General features: G+C 36.9%; 1 protein-coding gene across 1 annotated transcript; it reads right to left on the minus strand.

Moving 5' to 3' along the window:
* Positions 1-5,032: 5,032 nt before the first annotated feature.
* LOC113084489 (butyrophilin-like protein 2) lies at positions 5,033-8,917 on the minus strand. Its single transcript, XM_026254857.1, has 3 exons — positions 8,706-8,917; positions 5,928-6,275; positions 5,033-5,832 (listed from the first exon to the last, which is right to left on the minus strand). Exons 1-3 carry the CDS (start codon positions 8,755-8,757, stop codon positions 5,480-5,482), a joined length of 753 nt encoding a protein of 250 aa, XP_026110642.1. The 5' UTR covers positions 8,758-8,917; the 3' UTR covers positions 5,033-5,479.
* Positions 8,918-10,093: the final 1,176 nt, after the last annotated feature.

The raw sequence follows: 10,093 nt of genomic DNA on the forward strand, positions 1-10,093 counted from the left end.
AAAGCCAAGGTAATGTACTGGAAATTATTTTGTAATGGAATAGTGAAGAACACCCCAGTAGAGGAGGTGTGGGGTATGATTAAGAAAATGAGAGGGATTTAAAAAAGTAAGGAATACCCAGTTTTAAATATGGAAGGAGAAATTGCGGTGGAGGATGGAGAGAAAGTGGAAATGTTTTTAAAGACATTTGTTAAAATAAAATAAATGGCACAGAAAATTTGACAGAACAGAGTAAAGAAATACGGAATGATGTGTTAAAGGAGTATCCTGATTTATTGAGGATAAAAGAGACTGAACATATGTCACTAGATCTAACATTCTCCATAAGTGAACTTAGAAATGCAATTAGAAGGATGAAACAATCTGCTCCGGGAATGGATGGAGTTAGTTCTACTATGATGAAGCATCTGAGTGATAGCTCTATGAAGGTGATTCTATCTTTTTACAACAGAATATGGATGGAAGGTATACTTCTTCAAGGTTGGAAGGAAGCATTAATTATACCTATTAAAAAGCCTGGGAAAGATCCAAGTAATCCTAGGAGTTATCGTCCAATAGCTTTAACTTCTCATCTTTGTATTGTAATGGAGATAATGCTTACTGATAGATTTACATATCATTTGGAAAAAAGAAGCTGGTTATCTCCTTATCAAAGCGGATTTAGGTGTGGAAGGTGGACTTTGGATATAATAGTACCTTTAGAAGATGAAGAAAGGCATTTGTAAACAAGGAAAGTGTCATTGATGTTTTATTTGATATAGAGAAGGCATATGATATGTTGTGGAAAGAGGGATTATTATAAAGTTTAATATAAAAGGAAGAATGTACAATTGAAGAAAAGGGGTTAAAGTAGGGGAAAATATATCCTCCAGTGGAGCAATTGAAAATGGAACTCCCCAGGGCCGTGTAATAAGTCCATTGTTATTTTTAATCATGATTAATGATGTTTTCTCAAAAATACATTCAAATGTGGGGAAATCATTGTTCTCTGATGACGGGGCTCTCTGGTATAAAGGAAAGAATATAGAGTATAGTATAAGGAAAATGCAGAGTGCATTAAATGAAGTGGAAAAGTGGTCAAAGGAAAATGGGTTTAAATTTTCAGTGGAGTAGACAAAAGTAAAGTAGATATTAAGCTAAAGTTACATAAAGAAGAACTAGAAAGTGTAAATATAGTAAGATTTATTGGAGTATGGTTTTACAATAGATTAACATGGAAAGAACATATAAAAGATGGTAGGAAGATGTAAACGAGTAGTGACTGTGATGAGGTGTATATCAGGCCAAGAATGGGGAGCAGATAGAGTGGCTCTAAAATCTATATACATAGCCATGATAAGATCTACAGTCAGGTCCATAAATATTGGGACATCGACACAATTCTAATCTTTTTGGCTCTATACACCACCACAATGGATTTGAAATTAAACGAACAAGATGTGCTTTAACTGCAGACTTTCAGCTTTAATTTGAGGGTATTTACATCCAAATCAGGTGAACGGTGTAGGAATTACAACAGTTTGTATATGTACATCCCACTTTTTAAGGGACCAAAAGTAATGGGACAGATCGTAAATCAAACTTTCATTTTTTAATACTTGGTTGCAAATCCTTTGCAGTCAATTACAGCCTGAAGTCTGGAGATCATGGTTTCATCCCTGGTGATGCTCTGCCAGGCCTCTACTGCAACTGTCTTCAGTTCCTGCTTGTTCTTGGGGCATTTTCCCTTCAGTTTTGTCTTCAGCAAGTGAAATGCATGCTCAATCGGATTTAGGTCAGGTGATTTACTTGGCCATTGCATAACATTCCACTTCTTTCCCTTAAAAATCTCTTTGGTTGCTTTCCAAACACCAAACTACCCGGAAGACCATGGAAAACAACTGTGGTGGATGATCGAAGAATTCTTTCCCTGGTGAAGAAAACCCCCTTCACAACAGTTGGCCAGATCAAGAACACTCTCCAAGTGGTAGGTGTATGTGTGTGTCAAAGTCAACAATCAAGAGAAGACTTCACCATGTGAATACAGAGGGTTCACCACAAGATGTAAACCATTGGTGAGTCTCTAAGACAGGAAGGCCAGATTAGAGTTTGCCAAACAACATCTAAATAAGCCTTCACAGTTCTGGAACAACATCCTATGGACAGATGAGACAAAGATCAACTTGTACCAGAGTGATGGAAAGAGAAGAGCATGGAGAAGGAAAGGAACTGCTCATGATCACCTCATCAGTGAAGCATGGTGGTGGTAGTGTCATGGCGTGGGCATGTATGGCTGCCAATGGAACTGGTTATCTTGTATTTATTGATGATGTGGCTGCTGACAAAAGCATTAGGATGAATTCTGATGAATGTTGTTCAGTGCTTGAATGTTGTTCAGTGCTTTGACGCAATGTATTTTGTTTAAAGCACTATATAAATAAAGGTGATTGAATTCTGAAGTGTTTCGGGCAATATTATCTGCTCATATTCAGCCAAATGCTTCAGAAATCATTGGTCAGCGCTTCACAGTGCAGATGGACAATGACCCGAAGCATACTGCGAAAGCAACCAAAGAGATTTTTAAGGGAAAGAAGTGGAATGTTATGCAATGGCCAAGTCAATCACCTGACCTAAATCCGATTGAGCATGCATTTCACTTGCTGAAGACAAAACTGAAGGGAAAATGCCCCAAGAACAAGCAGGAACTGAAGACAGTTGCAGTAGAGGCCTGGCAGAGCATCACCGGGGATGAAACCCAGCGTACGCTGATGTCTAATTGATCTCCACACTTCAGGCTGTAATTGACTGCAAAGGATTTGCAACCAAGTATTAAAAAATGAAAGTTTGATTTACGATCTGTCCCATTACTTTTGGTCCCTTAAAAAGTGGGATGTACATATACAAACTGTTGTAATTCCTACACCGTTCACCTGATTTGGATGTAAATACCCTCAAATTAAAGCTGAAAGTCTGCAGTTAAAGCACATCTTGTTCGTTTCATTTCAAATCCATTGTGGTGGTGTATAGAGCCAAAAAGGTTAGAATTGTGTCGATGTCCCAATATTTATGGACCTGACTGTATATTGGATTATGTTTGTTTAGTATATTGCTCTGCAGATAAAACAAATTTCATTGAATTAGAAATAATTCAGTACCAAGCCTTAAGAATATGTTGTGGGGCATGTCTAACTTCTCCAGTATCAGCGGTACAAGTAGAGATGGGAGAAATGCCGCTACAGATAAGAAGACAACAGTTAATGTTGTCCTTATAGGCAAACTTAAGAGGTCAGAGTGAAAATCATCCTACAAAAAAGGACTGAGACTAAGCTGGGACCATGAGAAGAAGGAGTGTAATAGCTTTGGATGGAGAGTGGGGAAGATAATAAAAGCTATGAGTCTGGAAGAGGTTGGGAATGCTATAAGAATTCCCTTATCACCAGTACTAATGAGGGTTATGACCCAACCAGAAGTCAATCTTAGCCTATTAGAAAGAAGACAAAAGGAAGGGCCCAATGAAACAGAGATATGTAGTGTAAGTGAATATATGGGGTCAAGGTATGGGGAGTTTATGCATATATTCAATGATGCTTCAAAAGACTCCGAAACTGGGTGTGTGGGATTTGTAGTACCCAAGATAAAAGTGGGAAAGAAAAATAGAATATCAGAGTGTTTGTCAGTATATACAGGAGAAATGTTTGCGATAATTATGGCAATGAGGTGGATTAGTGAAGTCAAAATATCTAAGGCAATAGTATGTTCAGATTATAGTGCAGTTCTAATAAGTTTAAATGAGCTGAAGCCAGAAACAAGACAAGAGATAATAATAAAAATTATGCAAGAACTACAGTATATTCATTAGAGCAAAACAGCATAATTGTATATTTTTGTGGGTTCCAGCTCACATCGGGTTGAGGGGAAATGAAGAAGCAGATAAGCTTGCAAAAAGAAAGCGGTTAGAACATGAGAATGTTGATATTCATATTCCATTCAGTGGGTCTGAAATTAAATATACTATTTAAAAGAACATTTGGTAAGAATGGCAGAAGCATTGGGACACAGATTTCAAGGGCAGACATTTGTATCAAATACAGCCAATAGTGGGGAAAGGAAGAGAATCAGGCAGGAGCAGAGCGGAGGACAACATAATCACAAGTTTATGACTGGGGCATACACGATTAAATAGAACAATGCATCTAATAAAGAAACACCGAACAGGGCTATGTGAGGTATGTGGCGTTAGGGAAACAGTTGAACATGCTATAATGTACTGTAGGGAATATAAAGTTGAACGAAATTAATTGAAGAATGAAATGGATAAAACGGGAGAGCAGTTTTAAATTAAATATTTATTAAATTCAGGTAGACATATTAATAGTTAGATTTAGGGGTGCTCCGATCACGATCGGCCGATCAGCCGATCGTGTTGTTAACTGAGAAGATGTGCCAAAAAAAAGCTGAAAATGAAGTGGATTTGCGCATCTTCTCAGTTAACAACGGCTCTGTGTAGTAACAGCTGCTCTATGTGAAATCACGCACCTGATGGAATTAACCGCTGATTAGAAAACCGGCTTTACTGACGAGATGCGCATAACGATCGGCCGATCGTGATCGGAGCACCCCTAGCTACATTACTGTTACAGTTCTTGACAAGCACCAATCTGAATAAGCGAGTATTCAATTTTTTTTTTTTTTTTCGTTAAGAGGACTGAGGGTGGACGGAGTAGCTGGAGACACAGCGTCGGATGAAGCTCGATGAAGAATATTAAAGGTTTAGTGATTTATAGAGATGATAGGTAATCGAGTTAGAGTGTCAGTGGTCCATTAGAGGATAATAGTTTGCAATCCGCCATAAAAGAAAAAGCCAGATGTTCCTTTTCCCAAGACCATGAGTGTGATGCCAGTACTAGAGTGCTGCTCTTGTTGGTGTGTTTTAAGCATAACATGGATGTTATGGCTTAGTGTGTAGTCTTATGTATTAAGCCTAAATTTGAAACTAAGCTTAAGTGTGATTTCGCTGTAGTGTACAGTTTTGAGTAAGTTGCTTTTTTTTTTAACAAGTGCTGAAGTAGTAGGGAGTTGGGTGCCATTTTCTTTTGTCCTTGTTTTTGCTAGTTAGGAAAGTGGGTAAGAATTATGTTGTTTATTTGTATTTTTATCCTTCGAGGTTAGCTAGATTTCCTTCTTACAGGTAGTATTTTTGGCTTTACCCACTAATGAAGAGATGCTGCTTTTATGCTGAAATTGTTTGCTCATCTTTTTGCACTGCATGTCTTTTTTTCTTCATTGTAAGTAAATTGAATGGCATCTTACATGGTTAGGGCCATATGAAATCAGTTTTATTTTTTCCTTAATGTTTTTTTCAGTTTACATTTTTTCTGGATTGTTAAAATTTCTAGATTCCATCCACGATGCTGCCACCTTTCTACCAAATTTAGTTGATTTGGCACGGCATGATTCTGCTGCCATTAAATGTTCCACTTTACAAAGTATGACACGTCTGTTACTCACCCAGTCTCTCCAGTACTACAGTTGCGTTGGCTGATAAATCTCCAGCAAACACCTGACACATGTAAACTCCTTTATCATCAGTTCTGATGCTCTTCAGTCTGAGAGAGAAGTTTCCTTTGTGGATTTCAGCAGGGAAGAGCTCAACTCTGTCTCTATATCGCTCATTTGATGAATGTGTATTATTGTCTTGGTAGAGCAGAACCTGAATATTTTCATCTGTTTTAGTCCATGTAACCTCTTCAAGGTCTCCAGGTGGGATGTGAGAGTCTACAGAGCAGTTCAGAGTGACGTCTTCACCCACAGACGCAGATATGGAGTGATCTGAACCTGATACTCTCAAACGCTCTGAGAAAACAAACAGTGTAAAAATACATTCAGAAATTAGTTTCTGTAAAATCATAGTGAAAATAATGGAAGGAGCTCATGTGGTCAATACTCACCAGCATTAACTTTTATTTGAACCACAGTCTCACCAGACTCTTGCTGAATGTAAACTTTACATTTATACTGTCCCTCATCTTCAGCTCTCAGATTGTCCAGCCGGAGGGAGAAGTTTCCATGTTGAATCTGATCAGTGAAGAAATGAGCTCTATCCTGATAATCCTGCTGCTGGGATTCTGTTCGACTCTCACCGTCCTGATACAGATGAACTAAAGTCTCTGAGTCTGTTCTTTTCCATTCTACCTCCAGATCCTTCACTGATAAAAGTTCATCAACAGAACAGGGCAAAACCACAGAGGATCCCAGAGGAGCAACCAGAGGACCAGAGGGACCTTTTATAATCAAACCTGAGACAGAGAAGGGAAATAAAGCTTGATGTAGTTTCTCAGAACATAAATGGATAAATACCAACACAGTGCATCATTATTGACACAAACAAGTATTCATGTACAGGAGGTGCGTTCAGGGGTGTCGCTAGGACAATTATTTCATAACAATAAAACTGTGATGACAGAGGAGAGGGAAGAAACTTATGTTGTGTGTGTGTGCGTGTGCGTGTGTGTGTGTGTGTGTGTGTGTGTGTGTGTGTGTGAGAGAGAGAGAGAGAGAGTGGTGTTTCTTTGTTCATTCCTCCCCCAAACATTGTTCTTTTAGATGTAAAATGTATATAAAAAGGGATTCAGTCCTGAATGGTTTTAAATCAAATGCTCCAAATTTACTTCAAATTTACAAATCCCTATCTTTGTCAAATTAAATTCTGCTTTTTTGCTTTCGCAAACAGTGTTTATGAAACATTGACAGAAATTCTTTCACTTTCATTGTTTTAGAAAAAACAGGTTGTAAAAAAAAAAAACATAAAAATACTTAAAACTGTATTTTTATAAACCAGTACTAAGAGCTGAAGATGAGTTTCTCTCTAAATTAATACAGTTGCAGGGAAGAGATCCAGGATTTTTTTCTGTTGGGGGTGTTAATCAGGGGCTTAACAGTTTAGAGGGGGTGCTAAAAAACAAATAAAGTACAGTGCAATCAGTTCGGACATTGCACAGTGCTCATTCAATAAATGCACAGCTAAAAAGATGAGTTTTAAGTCTAGATTTAAATGTGACTAGTGTTTTAGCACATCTTATCTCTTCTGGAAGCTGATTCCAACTGCGTGCGGCATAGTAACTAAAGGCGCACTCCCCTTGTTTTGTGTGAACCCTTGGTATTTCTAACTGACTCGATCCTAGTGATCTGAGTGCTCTGTTAGGTTTATATTCAGTGAACATATCTGCAATATATTTCGGTCCTAGGTCATTTAGTGACTTATATACGAGTAAAAGTACTTTAAAATCAATCCTAAATGTAACTGGAAGCCAGTGTAAGGACCTGAGGACTGGTGTGATATGCTCAGATTTTCTGGTTCTAGTCAGAATCCTGGCAGCAGCGTTCTGGATGAGCTGCAGCTGTCTAATGGTCTTTTTGGGAAGGACGGTGAGGAGCCCATTACAATAGTCCACCCTGCTGGTGATAAAGGCATAAACAAGTTTCTCCAAGGCCTATATTCTCGGTAATGTGTGATCTGTTTTGGTTCTTGTTCAAAGTTGTTTGTCGTTCCTTTTTGTGCTACTTTTATTTTATACATCAGACATTAATATATTTATTGCATTTGAAATTAATTATTTAAATCCTTTATTATCACTATTGTTTGTTCACTGGCACGCTCAAAGTCTGATCAGATTTGCGTGAGTCGCTTCTATCGCAAAACTGATAGTAAAATGTGTGATTTATTTGAATTCTATTGAGAAATTGATTCTTTAAAATGCTATGGAAAAAGGTTGAACACTAAAAACATCTAAAAAAGTAACATAAACTAAAAACACTGAAAAGATGAGAAAACATAATCCAGTCAGTACCAGCACTAAAAAATATTAAAATCTTTTTTAAACTACTCATGACCACCTTACCTAGAAGAAATCATCACGTTTTATTGTAGATTATATTTATTGTGGTACATTTTGTTGAACTTGATGTAGAATTTATAATAAATAATCTGGTATGAGAATATATTTTCCCTATAGATTTATATCACAACTGTGGCATGTTGTAGCTGTTGCTGTTGTTTCTTCATAACAAATGCTATATAGTTTAATAAAGAAAAGTAATTATTGGCCTGGTAATGAATAATAGGCTAGCTTTACAATAACAAATGCTGTTAAGAACTATGGTACATTTTTATAAGAGCAATCAGAACCGAGAGTCATGTGTAAATATATTCTAATGATAAGTGATGGGTAAACCTGGCATAGATTAAATCATTAAGAGCCTGATGAACTGTTAATGAGTAAGAAATAAACAATATCAATATAAGAACATGTTCAGTTATAACACGCAAGTTTCTAGTGCCGCCACTGGAGAAGAGATGCGGTTTTCATTTTTCACTGTTTTCTGATATATTGCATTATGAAGATATATTTTTCTTAATTCTTAATCTGTAGGCTATAGAGGCTATAGAGACACTGGTCTGATCCGAATATGATCATTTATTTTTGTAGTCATTTGTCAGCGACTGTAGATGCCTTTTTATCATCTCACAAAGCCTTGTGATACAGCAAGACGAAGAGCAGCCAGGATTCATGGGCATTGAAGCCAAAATATAGTTTATAAATGAAACTAAATAAAGACTTGAACATTAAGAATAGTTTTGTAGAACAGAGAGAGAGAGAGAGAGAGAGAGAGAGAGAGAGAGAGAGAGAGAGACGGATAATATAATCCTATAATAATATTTTACATACCATCGCCGATCATCAGCAGCACTGACATCAAAACATAGCTCGGTCCGCGCATCTTCAACTCTCACATTAAACCAAATCAATCTTGTCCTTTAGCCATAAATCGGAATAAATATAAATGTTTCGCTCGTGTTCGTAAAATGTACGCGGATCAACTTTACTTTCACTTGTATTCTTTACTTTCGATTTCAGTGCGTCGAGTCAGATGATCAGGAAGTCAGTCAAACTTACTGAAATATAGGCTGTTTGTCAATTCCAAGAACGCAAAGAACGGTCTTGCCAAGTTGCCTTGGAAGAACAAACTCAGGAGGACCTGAGAACATAGAACACACTTTTATATTGAGATGTGCTGCGTTCTTGCTTAACTGAACGCATAATCACAGCATAGGCAGCGGCCAATGAACCTTAAATATAACATAACATCACAAACAAATGTCATAATCTATTAAAACATTTAATACTATTATAGCTATTATTTACATATAATTGTATAACGTTTTATTATACAGCGTTAACGTTAACGCCAATGAAAATACTGCAAACTTTCTCCGGGTCTTATAACTTTATTAAAATTAAGCAAAACAAAATGATAAAGGTTTACTTTCAAGAGCCGTCAATTGATTGCGAGAGCGAGTTTAAAGCCTGCAGCCTTCCTTACAACGGCCGCCCGCAGCGTCTTCTGGGATTTCTAATGGCTGGATTCTCTCAAGTCTGCACGCGATGCATCCTCGATATCAAGAACACATCCGTGCACTTCCATGCGTACTCTGTACTTGCGTTCTTGAGGTTTTTGAGTTTTCAAAACATTTATTTATATCATTACAACGTCAGCAAAACATCACATTATCCAGGAAAAAAAAATAAAAAAAAATGTATTGTAACATGACGGTAAAGATCAACATTTCTTCATTAACTGTACAAATAGCTCCATTAAAACACCATTTGGGCAAAAACATTCTAAGTCATTCATCTTCATCTTTATAGAACTTGAAATCAAATGAAACCCTTGCTTTTACCATATTTTTAAAAACAGTAACCACATGTTGTCCTTCTCTACCTTCTATTTTGTTTTTCCTAGTTATATAAACGCAAGTTTGGCTTGCCCAATTAAAAAATTAAACAATTGACTTTTTACTCTTTGCGCCACACTATATTTGGGTCCAAGAATCCAAATTTTGGAAGAAAAAAATCTTCAAATTTGTTAATTCATGAAAAGAACATCCAGAAAACTAAACATGTCATGCAGTCTTGAACATTCTAAAAAACAATGAAAAATTGTCTCCCTCATTTCACAAAAAGGACAATCACTTGATACATTAGGATTAATTAGGCTCACAAATGCATTTACAGCAACTGCGACGTGTAACACTCTCCATTGAATATCACCTGTA

The sequence above is a fragment of the Carassius auratus genome, unplaced genomic scaffold, assembly GCF_003368295.1.
Source record: "Carassius auratus strain Wakin unplaced genomic scaffold, ASM336829v1 scaf_tig00040138, whole genome shotgun sequence".
Taxonomy (NCBI): Eukaryota; Metazoa; Chordata; class Actinopteri; order Cypriniformes; family Cyprinidae; genus Carassius; species Carassius auratus.

Coding starts and splice junctions, on each gene's coding strand:
- LOC113084489 (XM_026254857.1), bottom strand. CDS start 8,757: ATGCGCGGACCGAGCTATGTTTTGATGTCAGTGCTGCTGATGATCGGC. Junction 6,276..8,705: donor GCTGCTGATGATCGGCGATG/GTATGTAAAATA, acceptor TCTCTGTCTCAG/GTTTGATTATAAAAGGTCCC. Junction 5,833..5,927: donor TCAAATAAAAGTTAATGCTG/GTGAGTATTGAC, acceptor TTGTTTTCTCAG/AGCGTTTGAGAGTATCAGGT.